At 54.6% G+C, this 24,630-nt stretch overlaps 1 protein-coding gene across 6 annotated transcripts in view; it reads right to left on the bottom strand.

Moving 5' to 3' along the window:
• Positions 1-24,630, bottom strand: part of EXD3 (exonuclease 3'-5' domain containing 3) — a 215,484-nt gene that overhangs the window by 13,686 nt on the left and 177,168 nt on the right. Inside the window, exon 21 of one of the 6 annotated variants that reach the window (XM_030461429.1) lies at positions 9,269-10,423. The exons of the other annotated variants lie outside the window; for them this stretch is intronic. Within the exon in view, the coding sequence (XP_030317289.1) occupies positions 10,016-10,423 (408 nt within the window). The 3' untranslated portion in view covers positions 9,269-10,015. Of the gene's footprint in view, positions 1-9,268; positions 10,424-24,630 lie in introns of those variants that run through there. 6 annotated transcript variants of the gene reach the window in all.

Genomic DNA, 24,630 nt, shown 5'->3' with positions numbered 1-24,630 from the left:
TGCTCCAAGTGGGAGGGAAGGATGCAACTTTTGGGTTGGAGGAGTCTGTCAGTTACCCTGGAGAAAGGCAGGGATGGGAGGAGAAGCACAAGCACATCCCTGGAGCACCTGGCAGGGACAGGACCAGGATTTTGGGAACTCTGCTTCTCTCTCCTCTCAAGCTCACACGTGTTCCCTCCAGCATGGTGCAGGCAGCTGCTGGGCCCTTACCACAAACCCCATCTTGTCCCTGCCTGGCTGTCATGCTGCCTTGAGTAGTTGGTGCCTAATTGTCAGTGACACCAAAAGCCCTCTTAGGTCTTACCTTGGTCTTTGCAGTGATGAGAATCTCACACAGCATTACACCTAAGCCCACATGCAAGGCTGATTTTCCCAAGGAAAAAAAAAAAAAAGGATGCTCAACCTCCCTCCTGCCACACACATCCCCCTACTTGGGTCCCTCTGCCTCCTCCAGCTGCCTTTCAGCTCTCTCAAGTCTCACTTGCTGATTTTTCCTCCTGGCTGGGCTGTGAGGTGCTGAGATGGGGGCTGAGCCCCTCCAAAAAGCTGGAGCTGCCACAGCACCCTTGACCCAATCTTCACCATAGCCACAAGCCCTGTTTATACAGCACCCAGCACAGTGGGGTGCTCTGGAACAGGCTCCCAGCACTTACAACAAATTTAATAACAAAGCCAAACCGGTACCTAACTGCCTCCTAATGAGGTTATGCATCACCCCTAAAGCCTTTGTTTTGGGGTGAGCTCTGTGCCAGAAGCTGCCAGGGGCTGGTGGCCAAACTGTTCCTCTGCACCCTCCTCCCACCCTGACCCTCAGTGCCTCTGATCCTCCAGTCCTGTGCCAGCACTGCAGAAATGTGCTTCCCATCCACCTCTTGGGGGGGGGGTTAACCCTCCTGGGTGTGCAAACCAGCACCTCACAGCTCCAGGGCACACACCTCCCACCCAAGCCTTCTCCTCAGCCATCCCAAGGGATCTTGTGCCATGGGAAAATGGGCAGCTTGCCCAGCTCCCTGCCAGCAGCTCACTGCTGCTCCTCTTCATCAGGATTCTGGCCAGAGAGATGAGAGCTCAGATCTTGACCATGGGATGCTGGAACATGAAGGCTGGAAAAAACAACCCAGGCTGAGAGATCTGAAAATCACCCCAGAGCTGGAAACATCGTGCAGGATCCATGAGGATCCTCCAGACCTCCAGCATCACAGTTTGGAACCAGTAAAAGAAAGGGTTAGGGAAATAAATTTTCTCACCGTGAGAGTCAGAGCTCTGGAAACTGCCAAGGACCCAAACTTTGCTTTCTATAGACAAGTCCAGCCTTCAGATCATTAGCAGTCAGGCACAGCACAGCTCTTAGTTACCCAAATTCACACTGGCTGTGCTGGAAGCTGAGTTTCCTGCCTGGCCCAGGTACCACAGAACCCTGGGGCTGCAGTTGAAGCCCCAGCTCTTCTCCCAGCTGAATGTGCAGCCACACCAGGGCCTCTCTCCTGGGCTCCTGGTGCCAGACAACCTTTAGGAAATCACCTTTAATAAGTATTAAGCCAACAGCCACCCTTGTTCTTACTCCTTCTGCCTTTCCCTGGCAGCTGTCCCTCCTCTGGTTGAGGTCCTGGGACCATCTGTCTAATGTAGGACAGAGTTTCTCCTTTCATCCTGTACTGGGCCCCCCCAAGGTGCCTGGCTGGAAGCTGAGCCCCCCCAAAAGCTCCCTGAGCAGTTTGCAGCCCTGTACAAGTGGCTGAGGCCACCCAGGGCCAGGTGGCTGTGTGGCTCTGCTCCTCCATCTGCTCCCCGAGCATCCTCACCCATGAACCACTCACTGCCTCCTCCCCTGCCCTCCAGTGGGACCCAGGGGGTCTGGGGCTGGTGGCCCCAATTCAGTGCAGTGACCCAGTGGGTGCAGGGGCAGTGGCAGAGCCGAGTGGCACAAGCAGCACCCGGGGAAGTCAGGCTCATGTTTCAGCTTCTATTTTTGTCTGGGAACAGAAGTCTGCATGTAGAGCAAGGCAGAGGCCCCCGGGGGACAAGCTGCCTTCCCCAGCTGGAGCCAGATACCATCAGCACTACCTGCCCTTCCCTGTCAGCCTGCCAGACCTCCGGGGAGAGGGCAGCATCTCCTGAGGCACCAGGACATCCCCCCCACATCTCCACGCAGCCCACGGTGGGAGAAAGAAGCCAGGGAGTGGAGCCCCATCCTCTGGGCATGGCTCTCTGCAGGCCAGGCTGAGGCTGGGAACACTTCATCACACCTAACCCACTCACACCATGTCACCATCCGGGTGACAGTGGCCATGGACAGGTGTCCCTGCACAAACCTGAGCCACAGGGACAGGGATGGCCCAGGAGGGACAGGAGTCACCCCACTCGGCTTAGGAACAGGATGAGCTTGGCCTTGGAAAGGGAAAAGGTGAGACCCTGGCTCACAGAGAAGCTCTGGCTGCCCCATCCCTGGCAGTGTCCAAGGTTGGATGGGGCTTGGAGCACCCTGGGCTGGCGGGAGGTGTCCCTGGGCATGGCAGGGGGTTGGGATAGGTGACCTTTAAGGGACCCTTTCAATCCAAACCAGTCTGGGATTCTCTGCCACGATGCCACCTTGGCTCAGGACCCAGGGATAACCCTTTCAACCTTGCACAGAGCTCTGCCAAGATCTGTGAGGCTGCACCAGCACCGGTGATTTGAATTTACTACATTAAAAACTGGACTGGTGCAGAAAAATGGAAACTTGAGTGGCTTGGGCACTTGAGAAGCTGGCATTGCCTGCAGGGTCCAGGCTGCCTGAAGCCACCCGAAAGGAAGGCTTCTGGGCACAGGAGTTGGGGTTTGGAGCCTGTCCCCTCATCCTGGGCAACCACGGGGGGGAGGATGGGGGCAGAGGCAGGAGGAAGCCAAACCCCCCCCTCCCAGCCTGTTGGGCAGTGCCTGCTGCTTTAATTGGGGCGAGAATAGGAGCTACAGAAAAAAAAAAAAAAAAAAAAACAGAAAACAACAACAACAAAAAAACCCGGGAATATATATAAAAAAAAAAAAAAAAAAAAGCGTGAGAAAGGAAATCTGAGCAAGGCCTGGAGCGATCTAACCAATCCAGCGGAAACAATAGCCCAGGAAGAAAAACCAGTTCCTACACATAAGGTAGAATAGGCTGGGAACGGGCTGCAGGAGGGAGGGGAGGGAGGGAGGGGGGCGGGGGGCTCACCCCGAGCGCTCCCAGCTTGCAGAACAAGATGGGCTTTATGGAGCTGTGCCTGCCCCGGGCACCCTGCCCCTTCCCAGGGGCCATGGAGGATGCCTGCCCAGCCTCCTGCCTGCACTGCTGCCTCTAACAGAGCAGGATTTGGGGGAAAACCCCTAATCCCGGGTGTCCATCCCTCACCTAATCCTGGGTGTCCATCCCTCACCTAATCCCAGGTGTCCATCCCTCCACAGGGCTGGGCTGGCACCCGCCCCACAGGGATGGATTGAGGAAGGCAGGGTGGCCCCAGGCTGGCCTTAGTGCCCAACATTCCAGTCTGAAATGATCCCATTCCAGTCTGAAATTAGCCCTGAGGGTGGGATTAGCCTCCACTATAGATCAGCCTTCAGACTGGGCTCACCCCAGGGTGGGGTCCCCCTCAGGATGGGCTCCCCCAGGTCTGGGTTCCAAGGGCTCCCTGGGGCTGAGCACAGGGGGGATGTGGAGCCCAGGGAAGTGCTGCTGCTGCCAGCTTGGCTGTGGTGGAGTCAGGAAGGGAACAGGGGATTTTGCAGAGGTAACAAAACGTGCACAGCACCCACCCCTGGGCCAACACAGCCCTGCCCGGCCACCCCACCCACCACAAATGGGGTCCTCTGGGGAAATGATGGGGGATGCAGCTTCACATCCCCCCAGAACCCACCCTGGGGGGTCTGTCTGTCCCTCCTGGGCTGCACAGCATGGCAACCCAACCCTTGGGCTGGGGGATGGACTGGTTGAAGGTGGGGAGAAGGTGGTGGGCACCATATCCACAACAATGAGCATTTCATCTGGGGTGGAGGGAAAACCCCAGCTCTTTGCAGGAGATCCTTTCTCCTTTGCAGGATCCTTTCTCCAAAAGGATCCCCCCCAAAAAAAACCAGTCACAGAAAGAAGCCATTCAAGCTGCAAACTGGGACCTACAAGAGGAAAGCTCCTGAGCAAGGAGCAACCCCAGGAGACCTTGAGCACTGAATGCCCACGTTCCCAGCCTGACACCTCCCAGCTGTGCTAACGTGACCCCCACGTGTTGGTGACATCTGAGGTCACTGTGGGCAGGCAGGAATATTCCTGAGGAGCCCAAACACCTCCACATCTTCTCACCACAGCAGGGGGGACCTGGGGAGCTGTGTACAGCATCACATGCTTTTATCACACACACACACACACAAAAAAAAAAAGGTAAAAAGGGATAATAATATACACATAAGCACGTGGCAATTTGGGGAGCCTTTTGCTGGACCCAAGGGGTTTGTTCTCTACTGTTTCAGTGGCCAACTGGAGGAGAGAAACCTGGGAGAGATAGCAAGAGGAGTCATCCAGCCCCACCAAACTGGGTGGCAACAAAACTTTCATTTCAGCCCTCAGTACAAAAATGCCCATGAGTGGAAAATGCTGATGGGCTCTTTGTGGAGGTCGGGGAAGGGAAGTGCTCTGTTCCTGCCATTCCTCCCCAGCTCCCTCATTTTGGTAGCTGTGCTCCCCAGGGTCCACAGGGGTACCTGAGGATGCTGTCCTGTAGCCTCACTGGCTCCTCTGGCTGGGCAGGGCTCAGCAATTTCCCTTCCTGCTGTAGGTATAAATCCTGCTGGGCTCTGAGAAACAAAATCTTTTATCTGTTTGGGCAGCATCCTCAGAAACACTTGAGTGAGGACCCCACACAGGTAAACACTGCATCCCTGGGTGCCACTGCTGCACCCCAGTGTCCTGCCACATGCACAGATGCCATGGAGCATCCTTATGGCCACACTCCAGAGCCTTCTTCAGAGAAGGAAATCCCATCCCATCCCATCCCATCCCAGCTGGTGGGATGTCCTCTCCTCCAGCCAGCTCACACTCTCCTCTTTCTCCTGCAACCCCAACCCCAAAAAAACCAGAGGAAAAGCCTGGCTGAGCACTCCCCTCCCCACACCATGCAGGCTCCCTCCCGGGCACATGCAGGAGGGCACAGTGCCAGCAGCTAATGGGAAAGTTCAGGGTCGGGGCGAGCTGTGGGGAGAGGCACATAAAGGGCTCATTGTGCTCCTGGGCTCCCTCTGCTCTGCCTCTACAGGGCTCGCAGTTCAACAACAAAACGTAGCCCAGAAATATGACAAGACACCTTTTTCCCAGGCTGCTGTTAAACTCTAATTAAACATTTCAGCACTCTTGAGCGAGGCAATGTCTGCTTCTCAGGCTCAGGCTATCTCAGCTGGAAAACATCTCCTCTGGTGGAGGCAGGCTGGTGCAGGTTGACCCAGAAAGATGCCCCTCAGGCCTGGAGATGATGGGAACAGATGGACCAGGGTGGGCAGTCTGCTCCCACCTTTGGGATGATGTGGGGACTGCTTGCTGCTTCTCTCTCTGGAGCCTGGGGCTGGTCTGTCAGTGTTTGCATCCATGTCAGCCCAGGAAAAGGAGAGCCAGGCAATAGCTGCTCCATGATAGCTCCAAATCTGGCCTTGCTGACCCAGAAATTGCTCACTGATGGAGAAGGATCATGATTCTGCCTCATCCATGTGTCGCTGCAGGGCCTCCCACAAGGTCAGTACCCTTCCAACCCATCATCCTAGAAATCTTTGCTGTGATGCCTTCCAGCAGTCATACAGCACAGCCCACAAGCTCTGCCTTCAGACTTGGGAGGGTTTTGGACCTCAGAGCTCATATTTCAGTAAAGCAAATTCTTCCCAAGCTCATGGTCAGACCCTGGGGCCACTGCTTTCCTTCCAGACCTGGACCACCTGGCTCACCTCACCTCCAAGCCTCATCCAGGGGTTTGGATATTTAATAATAACCCAACAGACAAGCCAAATGTTTGATTCTCATTCTTTGTGAACTTTGCAGTGATGACCATCATCACCTTGTGACAATCCAGCTGGTTTTAAGTAACCACTTTCCCTCTCCATCCCCATCACATTCCCCCACAGCTTCCAAGCCTGGGCAGGAAAACTGAGCTCAAGCCCTCTGCTATCTCCCCAGAGATGCATCCCAAGCAGAGGTGCTCCCAAAATTTTGTTTGATCCATAAATTTCCAAAGCTCAGTGGGCTCAGTAGGAGATCACCAGCCTCAGGACATCAGGGTCCCAGAGGAAAGACTCATCCCCAAACCCTTCCCTTTCCAAAAATCCCACTCTTTGCTTTCCTCTGGGTTTTCCAGAGAGCAGAGCACAGCCTGGATTTGATCCCCGGACAGGGGTTTGCTGCTTGCCCAGCGTGGCTGTGGGATTGTGTCACCTGATTCATGTCACCAAGAGAGAGGAACCTGTGACATCAGAGAAGTGAGGTCGGAGCTGCCACCCTGATATTTTAAAGAATGGATGAGAAACAAAAGAGCACAAAAGCAACAAAGCCAGGTGCTGCCTGAGCAAGGAGGGATGGAAATCAGCAGAAAGGGGCACAGTGTGAAGATCCCCCAGAGATCACTTGGATGCCAGGATGGGCATGGTGATGCTGAGCTGACACAGCAGCCAGCCCTTCCCATCCTGCTGCACAAAGTCCTTAGGACCTTGTTTCTACCAAACACAGACTGTACTAATAAAAAAAAAGCCTCAAACAAACCATCTCTGTATGCTTTAACATCCGGTAAAGCCACGTGGGGGGGACCCAGTGGTGCTGAGCTGCTGGCACCAGTGTAGTTCAACTACAGCATCACCCACTGGGAGCAGTGAACCTGGGATGGGCAGCTCTGCCTCACTGGGGACCCACAAACCATCAGGTTTCCTGCCTGCACCCTTGATAAACAACCAGGCTGCCCAGGAAAGGGTTACTACAAAACCCTGCCAGTTGTAAGATTAAGTGGTGGGAAGGTGTCTTGCCCTGAAAGGCTGGAGCAAAGTGACAGCCCAGGCGATGACACTTGTAATTTGGCATCCTGTGGGGGTGGAATTTGGCAAAACTGGTCTCTCCTGCTCTGAGGACATTCCAGCTCCTGCACAAAGGGGCAGTCTGAATGGAACACTCTCAATAAACACAGCAGCCAGGGGTCTAATCCAGCTCAGGACCCACAGTTAGTGACAAGCAGCACAGCTTGTCCTGTCCCGTCCTGACCCATCCTGACTGGGGGGCTCTGGGCCTTCAGCTTCCAGCACTGCTGCAATTCCTGCCACCAGGATCACCACTTGCAGCCCTCACCCTGGTGTCTGGGCTGCCCCCCATGGGACACTGTCACCCCCAAGAAAATGGCAACACCAATTTGTAGCTGGGACCCCCAGGCTGACAACCCTGGAGGGGGCTGTCCCCAGGTACCACGCACTCCCAGGGCTTGTCCTCCTCTGGTGCCACCAGGATGGGGTGGGAAGATGCATTTGGGAAGGAATCTGATTTTTTCAAGCAAAAGCAGGGCCCTTGAATCCTCCCCACATAGCACCAAGGTGTGCTGTGCTGCCTGGACTTGTGGAACACGGATGCACCCAGACCCCCACGGGTGCCCTGGGTGGCACTGTGAGCCACAGTCCTGGCACAGACACAGCTGCAACACAGTGAGGGACAGGACTGGGGGGTGATGAGGTGATGACAGGAACACACACCAAGGGCACCCATCACCAGGGCAAGGCAGATGCCAAGGGGGCTCTCCCCAGCCTCCCTGCACAACCATCCCTGGAACCACATCCCCACCAGGCACAGCCTCCCCGCTGAGGATATTGTGACACTGTGATAGGGGTGATGAGGGACCAGATCCTGACTTAATTGCCTGTTTCCCAGGCTCTTTCTCCAGCTGCCCCCCGCCAGGATGCGTGTGCTGACAGGATGGCATCGGGGCACCAGAGGGAAGCAGGGACAAAGGCGCTGTGCTCCTCCTCCCTGCTCTTGTCAAGGCCGAGGCACTCCGGCTGTGAAGGGAAAATGTTCCCAGGGTGAAGGTGTTAAATACCCTTCTCCCGTGCTGCTGTCACCTCACAGTCCTTGGGGTGTGAGAATCAGACTCTATTATCCCCTCATTAGGAACTAACATACTGTACTAACCTTTTCACATGAAAGCTACGGTCTGTTCCTCAACAAAAGCTGACGCTTGGTTCCCAGGAGTGGAAAAAACCCCAACCCCAGAAGCACTTAGCAGGGGCCAGGGGCTGGGGGCTGGGGACCAGGGCCATGCAGAGCTGTCACCATGCAGAGCCAGAGGATGGTCCGGGGGGAGGAAAGGGCTCCATGGGTGAGGGGCCAGCTGGGCACACAGCGCTGAGCAGCAGAAACCGCTGGGGGGTGAGGGGTCTTTACTCCAGACCCTGAGATGGCTGCAGTTCCCCCCAGTTGTCCCTCCCATCTGGGGAGGGATGGAGAGGTTGTGAGTAGTGGTGCAAAGGGGACTCTGTCCTTTCCTGAGATTTGAGGACACTCTGTCCCACTGTCCCCTAGACAGGGGTCCCAGACTGGCAGACACCTTCAGCTCCCTCCAGGCTCCCCCCGAGCAGTTTCCAGGCTTGGGCTGGTTCTTCCCACACCACTGACCAAAGCACGTTGGGATTTGCAAGATGTGAAACTCCCACTCCTCTGCAGGCTGTCTGGAGAGGTGGGAAACTTGGCTGGGAAAGCCTCACCGGGCCATGGAAAAATCCATCTGCACAGCACCTGGGGACCCAGGTCAGCATCTGGTGAGGACAGATTTTAAGAGCACCAAGCACAACAGGTGACATTTCCGTCCCTGGGAAACGTGTCAGCAGCAAGGACAGGGCTTGCATCACCACAGACCACATCTCCCTGCCCCAGATATTGGCAGGAATTGCTCGAGAAGACGGAGAGTTGGCATAACATCCTCCTGGCTCAGGCTTTTAATTAAAGGAGACCTGCCTGGGGTGACAATTTGAGTTTCTGCCCATCACATCTGCTTGATGGTGAGATAAAGAAGGAGCTAGAGGAGAGATCTTGAAATAAAAAGATGTTTCCTTGTTCTTTCACTTCAAAATATCTGCTCTGCCCTGTTTTTAGTTAGAGAACTTTGACACCTCTGAGAAGTGGGCTTGAAATGTGCCCAGGGCCTCAGTGGGTGCCAAATGCCTGAGGAGTCCCACACCTAGGGACACATCCCTGCAGATATTCCACACCTGGGGACAGGTCCCTACCTTCCCACATGGCTGCATGACCCCACAGATTCCAGATCCACTTGCCACCTTGCAGCCTTGACCATCTCCACGCTGGAGGAAAGCAGGAGTGAAGAGAGATGCATGCACATTTTTTTCCTTTATTCTTCCCCGTCCTCCCTGCCTGCCTCCACCTGCAGCTGGCTGTGAAGGCAGCTCCCTCCCTGACCCCACGACCTGCCTGTCCCTATGCACACATTTTTATTAGATCCTAGCCCAGCTCACTAAGCTGTTTCACACAGGCTGCTGGTGACAGCTTCCAGAGCTGTTTTGCTGCCAGGGGATGCTGTGGAGGTGTTGGTGCTACACGCTGCTTTGCAAAGTAATTGAATTAAACCCAGTGAAACGTTTCGGTGCTGCCTGGCTGCTCCTCTCCAGGACAGGGCTGGGTGCAGTGGCCCGGGGTGGCCTGGAGCACACGTGGCTGCTCTCCTGGGCCAGCTCAGCTGCTCTTTTCAGAAGGTCACTTTTCTTCTCAGTTGCTGCAGTTCAGATTTGGGTCATCAGGTTTGATCTCAGCGTGTCAGAGGACTGGAATTCCGGGGGAAGCAGCAGGAGGATAAATGCCGGTTGGCTCCCGGTGGTGCCGTTTTGGGCCGGTTTCAGAAAACCTCTCGGTTCCCTTCATCTGGCAAACGGGCTGGGAAACCTGGCAGGAGGTTCATTCAGTTCATCACCCGACACAGGTCCCTGCCCGCAGTGCCCGTGGCAGCACCTCTGCACACGTGGGTGTCACGGAGATGAGCAGGCAGGGGAGTCAGAAGCACCTCTGAGCCACAAACCGAGCCAGAGCCATCGCTGCAAGGTGAGAAAAGATCCTTACCCAGGGGCTGGGGTGGGTAAGGCTGGAGGAGGGAGATCTGGTGCAGAGGAGAGGTGCAGAGCTGAGCTGGGATCCTTGTCTCTTCAGCCACTGTTCCCAGGCTTCCCAGTGCCAACAAAATCCCCCAGGTCTTGAAGCTGTTGGTGCTGGCTGGGGAGAGGGAGGCAGAGCACTGTCAAGCTCACTGCAGCTGTGGGACCGCAGTTTCCCCGGTGCCATCGGCCCGTTCCGGTTCCCCTGAGCTCTTCTCCAGCTCCACATGTCGAGTGGGTGCAGCGTGGGAGATGTGTGGTGTTGTCCCAGCAAGGTCACTTGTCCCCGGGGTGGACGGCAGCCCCGGACCTGCCGGGAGAGCAGGCAGGAGACACAAATGGAGACAGAGGTTTAGAGGGTGGCTTCGGATTTTCTGCTTCCCCCACCTGAGATCTGCCTGAACCCCCTCGTTGATAAGTTCATCACCAACCAAGCCACTCTGAGACAATGAAAATTAACTTAAAAGGTGACATTTAAGCTGAAACAAGTGATTTCCTCCCCCAGTTTTCATAGAATAATAGAATCACAGAATGGCTGTGGTTGGAAGGGACCCTAAAACTCATCCAGTTCCAACCCCCCTGCATGGACAGAGACACCTCCCACTAGACCAGGTTGCTCAAAGCCCCATCCAACCTGGCCTTCAATACTTCCAGGAATGAAGCAGCCACAACTTCCCTGGACAACCTGTGCCAGTGTCTCACTATCCTCAAATTAAAGAATTTCTTCCTCGTGTCCAACCTAAATCTCCCCTCTTCAAGTTTGAAACCATTTCCCCTTGTCCTCTCTCTACACACCCATGCAAAAAGCTCTACCCCAGCTTTCTTGTAGTCCCCTCCAGATTTTGGAAGGTTGCTATGAGGTCATCTTGGAGCCTCCTTTTCTCCAGGCTGAACTTCCTCAGCCTTTCTTCATATTCAGTCTTTCAGCTCAGTTCATGCAGTGATCAGCACGTCACAGTCTGGGCCATGCAGATGGCAAGCTGGGGACCTCTTTAGCTCCATCAGTATCCTCATCCAACACTCTCTGTGAGTCCCTGAAGCCTCGTTGGTCCCCACCTGACATGTCAGGGGTCTCAGTGCCCTTTTCTTCACTGTTCTTTGCCTATGACCACAGCTGTTTACAATTTCTGGGCTGCAGTCCCACACTGGTGGCTCATGGTGAGCTTCTCGACATGGTTCTTGCTCCTCCAGCTTTAGGCTTGGTCAAAGGATGGTACAGGATAGAAGGCAACCTGTGGTGGTGCCACCTGTGCCCTGCTGGGTTTCAAAGTCTGGAGATGGCAGAGGAGGCTGTGACAGAGCAGCATGACACAGCCACCCCTTCAGAGAGCTCCCAGCTGGTCCCAGTGGGACTGAATCCACACCCAAAACTCTAGATATGGGCTAAAGGAGTGTGGGGTGTGATGGCAGCATGGCACAAGGCACCAGTCAGGAGCTGTGCTGGGCTCCTGTGGCATGTGGCACCATGATGGTGACATGGCAAAGCTCCTGCTAAGGACAGCAGACCAAGGGACTGGGGACTCCCAGGTTTGCTGTGCTTGTGCCACTCAGCTAAATCACCAAGCCCTGTCCCTGCCCTTACCACAAACTAGGGGAACTTTGCTGTGTCCCCACTGTGTGATGGCACCTGACAGGGGGCAACAGGGACAATTCTGACCAGCCATCACCGTCACAGGCTGGGCCAGGAGCAGTGCAGCTGCCTCTGTGCAAGGACAACCCCACAGCCTTCTCCTTCAGCAAACACCCCAGAGCCTCCAACCTCCTGAGGGATGCTCAGTGGGTGCTGCCAACACTTGGGGGTCCCCAAATCCCCCCAAAGAGGGGATGGTGGTGCTGTGGGCTGGAGCTCAGTACAGGGCCCCTCTCCACAGCCCTGGGAAAGCCCAGCACTGGCTGCTGCCATCCCACTGTGCAGCAGAGATGAGAAGAAAAACAACTCCCGGGGCTTCCCCTCACCTCCCATCCTTGCCCCCACGCCGTGGCCCCGCCAGCTCTTTCATCTCCAAGTGCCAGAGGCTCTTTCATCTCCCGCCCGGAGGTGTGAACCTCTCCCCTGTCACCAAAGCCACCCCAGTCCCCGGCCACCACCGCTGGCACCGGCACTGGGACCAACTCTGCCGGAACAAATGGCTGGGAGCCCGACCTGTGCTGCCAGGCCCTGCTTGCCAGAAGGGGGGTGAGGGACCCTTCTGTCACCCTCTGTCACCTCTGGAGTCATCACCAAATTGCTCAGGATCCCCAAAATCTTCTCCCAGGAGCTGGCAGAGAAACGGAGGCACCGGGATTGCTTCTCCCTCTCCCCACAAGCTGGGGGGGTGCCTGCTCTTGTTCACATTTGCTCAAACTCAGCTCCTCTTTGTTACCTTGTGCTGGCACAAAACCAGCCCACAGGGAGAGACCCCCGTGGGCAGAGGTCTGTGCCACCAGAGCCCTCCCTGACCTGCAGGATGAGGTGGTTCCCCAGCTCCAAAAGCCCAAAGGAATTGTCCCGATGGAACCACCCAGGCCACCCTGCCCGACCTCCAGCCCAGGTGGGAGATAAGCTTGGCCTCATCCTGGCACAGAACCCTGCAGTTTATGGTTTAGCTATGGCTCCTCTTTGGATTGTGGTTTAATGGTGACAAAGCTTTGCTGTCACCACACAGGTTAGGGCACAGGGAATGGAGATGGCTCTGCCAAACTCCTGTGAATGAGCAGCATGAAATGAGCTGCCAGATGGGTATGGAATGCAAAGAGAGGACATCTGGACAAAGGAGGGGGCATCTGAAAACATCCTGTCTGCTGGAGACCATTTCCATTCCCAACCCCATCCTCATCCTCAGTTCCATCCCCATCCATGTCCCCCATCCCTGCATGTTCCCAGGCTCACAGGGAACAACCCAGCCTTGTCAAGTGTTGACTCAGCACCTGGGCACAAGCAGGTGGTGGCAGGGGCACATTGTCCCCAGGGCACATGTGGAGCTGGGGAGGCATTTGGCCAAAGCCCTCAAGGTGCAGCCAGGTGGCCACTTGTTTCTTCCACCCACCAGGGAGGACCCAGATCAGTGAATGCTGAAAATCCCACTTCTCGGAAAGCTGTTCCCATTTTTTTTCTCAGGTCTTTGAAAAAAAAAACCCCTTGGCTGTTGCCCAGCACTAGCAGTGTTGCATTGCCCATCCAGCTCCTAGACTCCCCAGTGACCTCCAGGAATATTTCCCCAGCTGCCCACACAGATTTCCCAGGGAAGGCAGCATGGATCCTCACAGCACAGCAGCCACATTCCCACTCTCCAGCTTGGGCTGCCCCATTCTCCAGGATGATCCCAGCTCCTAGAGGAGGCTTTTTTTTTTCCTTCTGATGTGGTGGGATGCAGCCAGAGGACCTGGTGGCAGCAAATGCATTTGTCACTTTTCCCCGTTTGCCTCCCTGCTGGACACAAAGCCCGTGGATCCCCCTTGGATATGGCTGTTTAGACCATTTGGTTTCGGCTCATTTGAGCTTTTGGGGGCAGCTCTGGAGTCACCCTCGTCTGGGTGGTCCCTGCATGGACCCCAGAGGACAGGGTGCTGGAACCTCAGATCTTGGTGAGACTGTGGCAGCAAAATCACATTTCCGAGGGGAAACGAGGGCTGGAAGCCTCAGCCTTGGTGCTCAACTAATTTTCTCCAAGGAGAAACATACAAAGCCTGATCACAACCAGGCAGATTGCAAGGTTCAAGTTCACCTGCAGTTCCTTGCTGTCAGGTCCCAGGGGGAAAAGCCAGAGGCGGGATGGAGGGAATTTCCCAGCAGGCTCCTGCCCTGGCACGCTGCCTGTCCCCAGATGCTCCGTGATGCTGCAGAGCTCTGGCGCCAGACACAAAGCAGCTGAGCTTCATTTAGCTGCTCAGGGCCACTCTACTGCACACCCACAGAGCTTCATCAGGGAAATTCCCTGCCTGGCCTCTTCCCGAAAAGAGGCTGGAGTAGGAGTGTGGGTCAGATCCAGCCCGGGGCCCTTCCTAATGTTGCCAGCTGGAGACTAAAACCTTGTAAGCAAAGGAGAGCCTGAGGATGAGGGAGATGCTCACCCATCAGCAGGTGTCCAGGTGGGGTGAGAGCAGACACTGCAGACACCCCTGGGGTTCACAGGCTGGGCACTCTGCTTTTGTCCAGCAGCCCTTTCCCAGCATGAATTTTTGGCACAATATTCCCTCCCTCCCTCCCTCTGGGAAGTTTTGCTGATAAGGCTGGGATTGAGATACAGAAAAACGCCTCCACGTTTCCACCCAATTTATCTGCTGAAGCATCCATCCTGTCCATCCCTGGCTCTCCCAGCAGCAATGGGGAAAGCTCAGGTGATGCTCAGACCCTCAAGCATCTCTCCTGGCCACCTGAGCAGACCAGCAGACACTGGAGCATCACTGGGGACCACTGGTCCCACTCCAGTCAGGTTCCCATGGCGTTACCCCAAGAGTGAAAGGGGGGCCCTGGAGTGCCTGACAATGGCTCTTTCCTTCTCCCCTCAATAGCAGCGAGGGCCAGGCTGGGCTGACATGGAGCTGTGCACAACAAAAGGCAGTGTCCCAACAAATCTTCTCAGGAGCTGGGTCCCCCGGCTGACCCGGAGTTAGCCCGGACTTCTGCTCCTGCCCGGCCCTCTGGAGCAGGAATGTCCCTGCGCGCTGGGCCGGGGCTGGTTCCCACGCTTCCAACCTGCTTTGCTATTTATCAGCACCCGGCCTCTAATCCCCTTTGTGAAGGTCTGATTCAAGCTCAGCACAATGTGGTGAAAAGGGGAGGGGGGGGAGGAGGAGGGAGGTGGGAGATGAGGGAGGGAAAAGCAGTTCCAAAGAATGAGAATCAAACCCTTTACCGGTTCCCCTGCCCAGATGAGGCATCCCTGGGGATTCTGGAGGCTGTCACCTCGCTGGGCAGTGCCAGGCTGTGTGGGAGCTGGGTGGCTCAGCCCCCTGGAAGGGGCTTGTGGTGGGAGATGATGGTGTTTAACGAGCACACATTTAAAAAAAAATCACCTGTGTCCTCTGGCAAGTTAATTCAGATTTCATGCTCGTGGCTCTTTCATGACCCTCCTCCTGCAGCAGCTTCATCCCACACCCTTGGGGATGAGGAGCCCGCTCTCCCCACACTTTCCCAGCAGGGATGGAAGAGTCTGCTGGAACAGCACAGGAGGGCACAGAAATCCCAATCTCCTCCTGTCCAGTCACCCCACCATAGCCTCTCCCTGCTGCCACAACCTTCTCTCTTCACAAACCTCTGGTTCTGACTGGTTCCGACTGGTTCTGGCCAGTTCTGACCAGTTAAATCTAGTTCCGATCAGTTCCAACCAGTTCAATCCAGTTCTGGCTGGTTAGGACCAGTTCTGTCCGGTTCTGACTGGTTCTGACCCTCTGGGGGCCAATCACACACTGAAATTCCCCCCTCCCCAGACCAGGCAGAGCTGGGCTCAGCTGCCCGGTGCTGGGTTCCTGCTCCATCCTCCCCAGGGCCCAGCACCTCAGCCAACTCCTGTTTGCTTGAGGGGAGGATTCCAAAGCCCTTTCCACAGAGAACTCTGGAACAAAACAGTTTCCAAAGGCTGCACTATTTACAAATGAGGGGTTTCAAGCTTTTGTCCTAAATCCAATGCTGTTTTCTTTGCAAATGGTGGGGTAAAAAAGCAAAAGAAGAGACGACCTCGAATGCTAATCTTGTTAGGTTAAACTGTTCACTAAACAGATGGAGGTGGAAGGCAATGGGATTTTTGTCTTTCAGAGGAAGGGGTTAGGATTGTAGGGCAGGGAGGTCATTCCGGGCAAACTGGCAGCTTTGCTCTTTGTGTTGCAAGAGCAGGGAGAATATTTTCTCCCTGGCAAAATGCTCCAGGCTGAGATGGTCTGGAGGGGTTTAACCCCCTGTTACTCTGCTGGTCTGCCAGGATGGAGACCCTGAGCCTTGTTTCAGCCATTGGGGTTACTCAGGACCAGTGCACCCCAAAAGGGAGATGCTGAGAAAGACCCCATTGCTCCCCAATGCCACAGCACCTGGATACCCCTTGGGAAGGGTCCTCCCAAAAAACACACCGAGGCTCCTCCAGTGCTTGACCCATTTGGTGAGGACAGGAGGGACAGCAGCCACCAGCAGGACACACAGCATCCACTGGGACCTGCTCCCAGGATGACTCCATGCAAGAGCTGTCAGGCTGGCAGGAAGTTTTGTGGCCTCAGCTGTGAACGGGAGCAATGCCCCTAAATCCCTCTGGAGAGAGAGACTGCTTCAGTCAGAGGGTCCAGATCCATAGGGGAATGGGGTGGCAGCCACAGCACGGACCCTCTCACCACCCCATGGGCTTGGCTGTGGCACCTGAGGGGCTGGGTGGGACTTGTGCTGTCACTTCTGGTCAGGGCTGGGGTAAGGAGCTGATGGAATGTCACGGTAGCACCTGAAACAGGTAGTTCAGATTAACCCAAACCACTTCCCTGCTGCTATTGTCCCCTTGTCCCCAAAGCCAGGCAGGGAGCAGGCAGGGAGCTGACAGAGCCCCAGGAGCTGCCCTGCTGCAGGGGGGCTGAGGTGACATGGCCACTGTCACCCCCCAGCCCTGCATCCCTTCCTAATGACTGGGCTGGAGGACTGGCTTGGATCTCTTAGGGTGCAGCACCCAGGCTGCAGCCATCCTTCACCCCACAGAACCCTGTGGGCATCAGGAGCAAGTGGGTTCACCATGGAGGAAGGCACTACCACCTAGGTGGGAGACATCAGGATCCAGAGGGATGTGACAAGGTGCTGGCAGACACACCCAGGACACCACAGAAAGCAGTGAATACTTGCTGGGTGACTCTGAATCCCTCCAGGTTTTCCTAAGCTCTCCCAGGCCTCATGCTCTGCTGCAGCCTGACCCTCCCTGCATCCAGGGAGTCAAGAGATGCAGCCTGGGTGCTCCTGCCAGCCTGGGTGCTCCAGCCAGCTTGGGTGCTGATATCACCCTGCCTGCTAATGCCAGCCCAGCTACTTAGCTGCCACCCATGCCATCATCATGAGCAAAGGTGACTGCTTCCCCAGGTACCTATTGACACCTGTCTGGGGACAAATGCCAGCCAAGAGAATCCAGCTCATACCCAAATTTTACCTTCCTTGGGCTTTCTGTGGGAAGAAAATGAAAGCCCCTTTGTGGGGACCTCTGACCTGCTGGTGTGACCCCATCCTGCTGTCCCCATCACCCTCAGCAGCCAGAGCTGGCAGGAAGCATGGGGCTAGACAGGGTCCCCATGACCCTCCCTGCCATCCCCAGGGCCCAAGGCTCTGGTTTGGGCTGTGTGCCACGCTGGCAGGTGGTGGTCACAACAGTTTCCTGCCCTTCCTACCCATGGGTGCATGTGCCTGTACCCCACCATGCTGCTGGGATGCTCCAGAGGGCACCTGGGGTGAAGCAGCAACAGAAATGAAAACATAAAAGTATGAAGAATCGATAAAAAAACCCAAAAAAACAACTACCCCCAACCGGATCTGACAAACCGGCAGTCAGGGACGAGGAACTGCCCAGTGGGTGAAACCCTCAGGGGTCCACCACAAACAGAATCCACAAACAGAGGCAGGAGAGGATGTGGGAAGGAAAGGGAGGAGATCCTGAGTGTGGTCAAGGAGAGGGCAGCTGGGAGAGGTGGGATGGCTGCAACAGCTGAAACCGGGCGGGATGTGAGGAGATCCCCTCTGGGCAGCACGCCCAGCCCTGGCTCAGGGACCTTGGAGGCATTGGGCAAAGCCAGACAACCCTGAGCACTCAGGAATGCTCTGGTCTGCAGGTCTGGATCCCAGAGGACTCTGCACTGGTGCTGTGACACAGGATAACCTGGTGCTAGAGCTGCTGGGGTTGGCATAAAACTCTTTGTTTTAAAATAACAGCTAAGGAGAGGGTGCTGGTGGGTCCTCCTGATGGGACGTGCTTCCCCGAGCATCATCCAAAGCCAGACCAAAAAAAATCCCATGGGAAGGCTCAGGACAGCTGAATATATGCTCATATGAATATATGCACATCCACAGCAGCACAACCAGCAGTGCCAGCAGTCTGGCCCTGCAGAGCTCCCTTCTCTGCCCAGCCCAGCCCAACACCCTTCTGTGACCCAGAGAAGGGGCTCACTGGGACACAAGGGTCCCCTCCATGCTTGCCCACCCCTGACTGCCACCCAGCCAGGTTTGCTGGCAACAAACCCCAGGAACCCAGCATCCCTGGAGCCACGCTGGGCTGGGAGGAAACTTCCCACCAACACTTTTATCATGGCAAGAGCAAATTCATGCAGTGTCCCAGTTGGGATAAGCTCTCCTGGCTGCTCCTGCCTCTCCCTCCCTAACCACTCTGCGGATGAAGCATCCGATGCTTCCTCCTGCCAGCTACAGCTCCAAATCCTCCCCGGGATGCAGCAGCCCGGGCTGAAGGGAGCCGGGAGGGGGGGTAGGGACAGGATCTGCTCCACATCCCTCCCTGGGGGCTGCAGCCGCTGTGACCACACGAGGAGCAGGATGGCCGCAGGCATCTGGTTTCGCTGTTGCAATGCGAGCTGGTTCTCAGCGGGTGCTTTCACACCCCGGCCCCGTGTCGTGAGGATGCAGTGTGGTCCAGGATGGGAATTCGCTTTTGTGTGTCCATCCCTCCCCTGCCATTCAAAAAAACCCCAAAAAGCAAGCAAGCAAACAAACAAAAAAAACCCCCAGGAGACTGAAAACCCGGCGTCCAGAGAAATGGGTGAAAAAAGGAAACAAAAAGATGAAGCATCAGGAGTGCCCAGAGGCTCGGCTGTGGGGCTGTGACAGTAAACAAATGACAGTCCTGGCATCCAGGTATTTGTCACCTTGCCCACTGCTGAGGTTGGGGCTGTGGAGAGATGTGCTGGAGAAGGCAACAAAAGGGAAGAGGGAGAGTGTTAGGTGCCATGAGCTGAAATTCCTTGTGGCATCCAAATGAGGAATTTTGCTTTTTCAGTCCCAGCTGTGCCAATCCCCATGCCGAACCTCTGTGGGCCCTGCTGAGCCTCTGCTCTGTCCCTACAACCCCACCGAGTCCCCAAAAACCTGCAGATGCAAACACCCAGGGCTGGGGGATGTCTCACTGCCACCCAACTGCCCCCTTCCTGGAGGGGACACCCACAGGAGGCCCCATTGCACACCATAAAGCTGTTTTTTCCCCAGTTCAGGATAATTTCCCTGGAGCAAGGACTGAGAGGGGTCACAAAGCCCAATAGCGGGTGGCCGGGGGGGTGATAACCCAGCTCCCCCCTCCAGCCCCCCAGCAGGTTGGCTCCCTGCCTGCGATAAGGGCAGAAAACAGCCCAAAAACAAACAAACAGTTCGAGTTAATGGGGCGGCAGTTATTTTTGGCCTAGAGGGAGTTCACACACTCCGTGTTGTTTTAGTAAATAACTGTAAATGGAGCTTGCGGTGCGGGGAGAGGGCTGGGAACCGGCTCGCTCCGGGTGGCGGGGAAGAGCCGTGTCTTGTCGCCTTGGTGCTAACAGGAAACCGAGTGCCTCCCCTACCCCTGCCCTCCTCTGTCCTCACACTTCGAGAGTTGCCACATCCTTCAGCAGCCACATCAGAGAGAAGCTGGGGGGCAGGGAGGAGGCAGGCAGAAAGGAAAGGTAAATCTGGGGCTTTTCACCCCCGCTGCTGGGAGAGAGTCCCCTCCACATCCTTCCCAACAGAGACACGAGATGCCACCATGAGCCATGTTGTCACTGCTGGCTGTCACCCCAAAACTGAGTGAGGTGATGGAGGATGGGATGCAGACCCCTTGCACCCAGTGTCAATCAAATGAACATTTTCTTTGCTCTTTTTTTTTTTTTTTTTTTTTTTTTTTCCCCCTAGAAAGAGTGATTACACTCTGGGGTGTCTGGGATAAGGATGCTGAGTGCCTGCAGAGGATTTTAGTGGCATTGGCTGAATTGGCCTGACTCCATAAAACAGATGCAAGGCTTTTCACAGGCAGAAAGCACGACTCATCAGGAAAACACACATAAAATCAAGCAACACATCATCTCAGTAAGAGAAAGATGGTTAGAAACAACCCCCTTGCATGGCCTGTCATCCCACAGCAATAAAACTTGAAAATAAAAGCCAGACGGCGGCCGCTGCCTGAACAGCAGCCGGGGACGGGGACTCGGAGTGAGGTTCAAGAAGCAGCATCAGGCTCATATCTGAATTTCTGTGCTACTGCCAGTTTAAATCAGGCTGCTGGGGAGATTTGCTTGGGGAAGAGCTCCTTGACCCCACGGCAGCAGGAGGAGGGTGAGGGGGTAACAGGGGGAGATGGCTCCAACACGGCCACGTGGCCAGGAGCTGCGGTGATGGCCCCGTGCCCAGCCTGTGGGATCCCAGTGCCACGTTGCTCCTCCTGGTTCCCACACGTTCAGCTACACAGCAATAAAACACACCCTGAAGCCTGTTGGGAAGCCACCAGGTTTAGACCAAAAAAAAAAAAACCAAACCAAAACAAACCCCCAAAATTAACTAAAATCAGACAATAAAATCACTGCTGTTTCGGCGGGGAGAGGAGAATCCTGACCAAAATTCCTTGATCAAAACTCCAAGACCATTGGGGATTAAAATTCTCAGGAGCACCTCTCACACACAACACCCAGATGCCAAACCTCAGGATCTTTTCACCCAGCATCTGTTATATTTTGGTTCCAGCTCTAGGTGAACACAGATAACACAATGGCAGCAATGTCCCCACTGAGCTGGGACACCCAACGCCCTTGGGAACTCTCCCTTCAAAAGCCAACAAAGTGCCCTGCTGCCCCAGGGACAGGGTGCTGGGGGTTCATGGACCCCAAGGGACCAGGTTCAACCCAGAGGTTCTGCTTTGCTGAGTTGGACCCTTTCCCCAAAGTGTGACCTGACCAAGAGATGAGGTGGGGGTGACAGTGTCCTGCCCTGTGGGGCTGTAAAGGAGAGCAAGAGGTTGGTGATGGCACAGGGTTAGTGCTGGAGGGATGGGGAGGAGCAGACACCCTTTTTCCACCCCTAGTTTACCTCCCTGTCTTCTCTCTGTACCCTGTGGCATGAGGATGGGCAGTGCAGGTCTCTGATGTGATGCTGGAGCAGGAGGATCCTTGTCTCTCCTGCAGCACCCTGGGCTGGAGGACCCAGCTGAGAGTTCCCAAGGTCTTCACCAACCTCAGCCAAGCCCACAAGTGATGCAGCCACACCACTCAGTTTCCAGCTAGCTTGGGACTGTGTCCTCTCTTGCCAAGCAAGCCCAAAGCCAAAACAGCCACTAATTGATTGCTTGGAGTAATAAGCAAAGTGATTCCCCATGAGCTGCTCTTGGGATCAGTGCTTGTCCCAGCCCAGGGTGGCTGCACACTGGGATGCTGTGAAGCCAACTGGCTGCTCACTCCATGTCTGAAAGCACAAGGGTGGTTTGGTTAAGGAGGAAAGATCTCCTGAGCGTGGGACCAGCAGTTAGTCCTGGTCTTAGTGTCTGAGACCCCAGCAAGGTCTGCATCTTCTGCGATGCAGAATTAAGATGAATTAAGATGCAGAATTAAGATGAAGAGCTGGAAATGGGACTGCAGGTAAAGCCAACACAGCAGGGAGGTGCCTGGTGTGCCAGGGAACATGGAACATGGGGTCCTGGTGCCAACCACCCCCCTGCCAGCTCATGCCCAGACTTCTGGGATGGCAGCAAATAGTCCTAGGGCTGAGGGGGGCAACCAAAGTCTCCAGTAGAGTCCCACTGCTCACACTACTGCCTATAACATCAACTAGTAAATATTAACAACATTACTGCACCTTCACACTGCAGAGACTGATGGATGAAACAGGTAGGGAAGGGGATTTTCTTGCCAGGGGCACCCAGAATCTGCCCCTCTAACCCAAAATGGTTCAGGCTCCAGTGGAGCCAATTTCTCTCGGGATGTAACATCCAGTGTGTGGATCTTTCCTGTGAAGGGTGGCTGGAAAGAAGAGTCCCAGAGTTCACAGGATCTGTGGGAAGAGTCAGAGGCCAGAGCTGCACATGCAGTGGCTTTTTTTTCATTAGTGGCTTTTTTTTCATTAGTGGCTTTTGCTGCTAATTGGGCACGGGCTGCCAGTCTGGAGTTATTTCAGTAGAAAAAAAAAGAATCTCTCCCCTGCTTTTTTTCCCTGACAAGTCAAAGGTTAGACACCTCTAAAGCCTGCACAACTACTTAAAGCTTTCAACACTGTTGCACTTACAAGCTTTGCCCTGGTGGGATTCTGCAGAGCAAACCCTCCATCATTAGGACAGACCTGGCCCAATGTGCCCTGTCCCACAGCTTTGTTTCCTCCTGCTGTAAAATTCCTTCTGGATTAAAATTTCCCAGAGGAACAGGTTCTGGGTTCTGATCCTGCTGCACTTCTGTGCTGCCAGACCCAGCTCAGCCCAAACCTCTCTGAGATGTTCCATCTTTCTCACTGTTTCAGTTTAAAAAAATTCAGATTTTTTAACAATATTTCTGACTTCTCCTGGGAAGTGGCAGATGTGGCTTCAACAGCCAGGCTGTCTCAGGGTTTAATGAACAAAACCTTGACAGAATTCTTTTGGCACCTCCATTTTTCATTATATTTTCCTCGGAGAAAGCACAGAATTGTAAATTAAACCTGTTTCTAGAAGTAGATAATGCAAACAGGGCAATGGTGGAGAGAAGCAGCTATCATTCTGAAAAGGCTGGTGCAGAAACAAGCTGCCATGTGCTCAGTGCAGGTGATCAATAGATCTCATGTTTCAAATTCCTCAAAATTCATAAAATAATGAGCAGCTATTGCAAACTTCTGCCATTTGCTCCAGAGACCTGCAGGAGCTGCTTGTTTGAGGAAGAGCTCTGGAGTGCAAACACTTGCAGAGAGACAGCTCTGTCCTGCCTCTCTAGCTTCTGGCCCCTGGCTCTCATCTTGCTCCCTGGCAGCAGCCAAGCAGCTTGTGGGGATCCAAGCAGTGGGATTCCATGAAAAGGTCCCTGTGGATCTGGGGAGTCTCCTCCCCAGGATGCTGCAGGGACTGATGGGCACATGTCACTGGCAGGAGCCATCCCATGGGACATGGAGGGGACATCAGAGAGTCCTGCCTGGAGCAAACCCCCATGGAATTGACAGCTCATGGGGAAGCTGGAGCCCAGGAATCCTTCTCCAGACATGGGAGCTGCCAGGAAAGGAGATGCTGATGAGTCTTAGCTGTAGTGTGGGAATCAGCCTGGCTGGCTCCCTGTTTTTATTTGCAATACTGGAGATAAGAAACCCAGGGTGTTGTGGGAAACAGGAAGACCTTATCTCCCATCCCAAGCCACTTCTGCCACAGACTCAGTTTCTTTTTTTTCACTGGTCCCTGATGCTACATGATACAAGTCAGCAGAGAGGGCTTTATGCTGCTGCTCTGTGTCTCAGCCTCTGCACAGTCCTTCTGGAAGCACCACCAAGCCCCCAAGCACCTGGATCACACCAAGAGATTTAGGTTATCCCCAGGAAAAACCTCCAGACAAATCCCCAGGGGCCTCCAGAAGCATGGCAGATACCACAGTCTGCTGGCAGGAGCTCTCTGTCCAGGTCAGCCCCAAACCTTACAGGTACCAGACACAAGTTTAGGTCTCAGCTGTTCTGAAACAGATTCTGGAGCAGCCAAATCATTGGCAGCTAAGGACCATGCTACATGCTGATGTATTATGACTGATGTATTATGACTGAAATTCCAGATAAAATGGACTAACAGCTCATGAGCTGTAGATGCACTTCCAAAAATCAGCTACAGAAAGAGCTCTGAAACCTGAATGTGGCTCTGAAACCTGCAGGCACCTCTGCAGATCTTCACTGTACAAGGCTTTGCCCATCCTTCCAGCCCTCCAGCTTCCTACACAAGCCTGGAGATGTGGATGCTACTTAATTGTTGGATTTACAGTAAAAACAACCATTAACTTTCTTGTCTTCCATGGCTGCTGAGCACTTTATCTATTAGATACAGCATGGGATGGAAATCAATTGCATCAGGCAGTTTAATAGAGAACATCCTGGTGCTGCAGAGTAAGAGCCAAGACTCTCACAAATCAGGAACAAAAGTCAGATCCTTGAATCCCTGCTCAGCCTCTGAGTAAACCATTTATGGAACCAGAACAGCAGCTATAACTCCTGCTGGTGCCATAACTGCAATGAACCCTGCTTGCTGTTATTCATCACATTCACTGCCTGCCTCAAGGCATCAGGAGCCCAGGCTGAGGCTGAGGACACTGCTGCACCAGGATCTGTCTGAGTAACAGATAGAAAGAGGAGTCCAGACACCTGAGTACATCCCACACAGATGCTTCCATGCCAGCTGCAGGCTCCTGAGCTCAGGTGCTGTGACCACAGCTCAACCACAGCTCAAATCCTGGCCCCAAAGCAGGATGAGCTGAGCCAGAGCATCAGTTCAGTGTGTCCTTGGGGACAGTTGTTGCTGACCCTGCAGTCATGAGACCATGACACTCCTGCCCAGCAGCAAAAGCCCTATGGGATCAAAAGTGATTTAAAAAGTGCTGATTTGGGGGCCCTCGTTTTGGATATAGTCTCATGTGGAA

Source organism: Calypte anna, chromosome 17 (genome assembly GCF_003957555.1).
Source record: "Calypte anna isolate BGI_N300 chromosome 17, bCalAnn1_v1.p, whole genome shotgun sequence".
In the NCBI taxonomy this organism is placed as follows: Eukaryota; Metazoa; Chordata; class Aves; order Apodiformes; family Trochilidae; genus Calypte; species Calypte anna.
The sequence above is the reverse complement of the archived record's forward strand: the minus strand, read 5'-3'. Positions and strand labels throughout refer to the sequence as shown.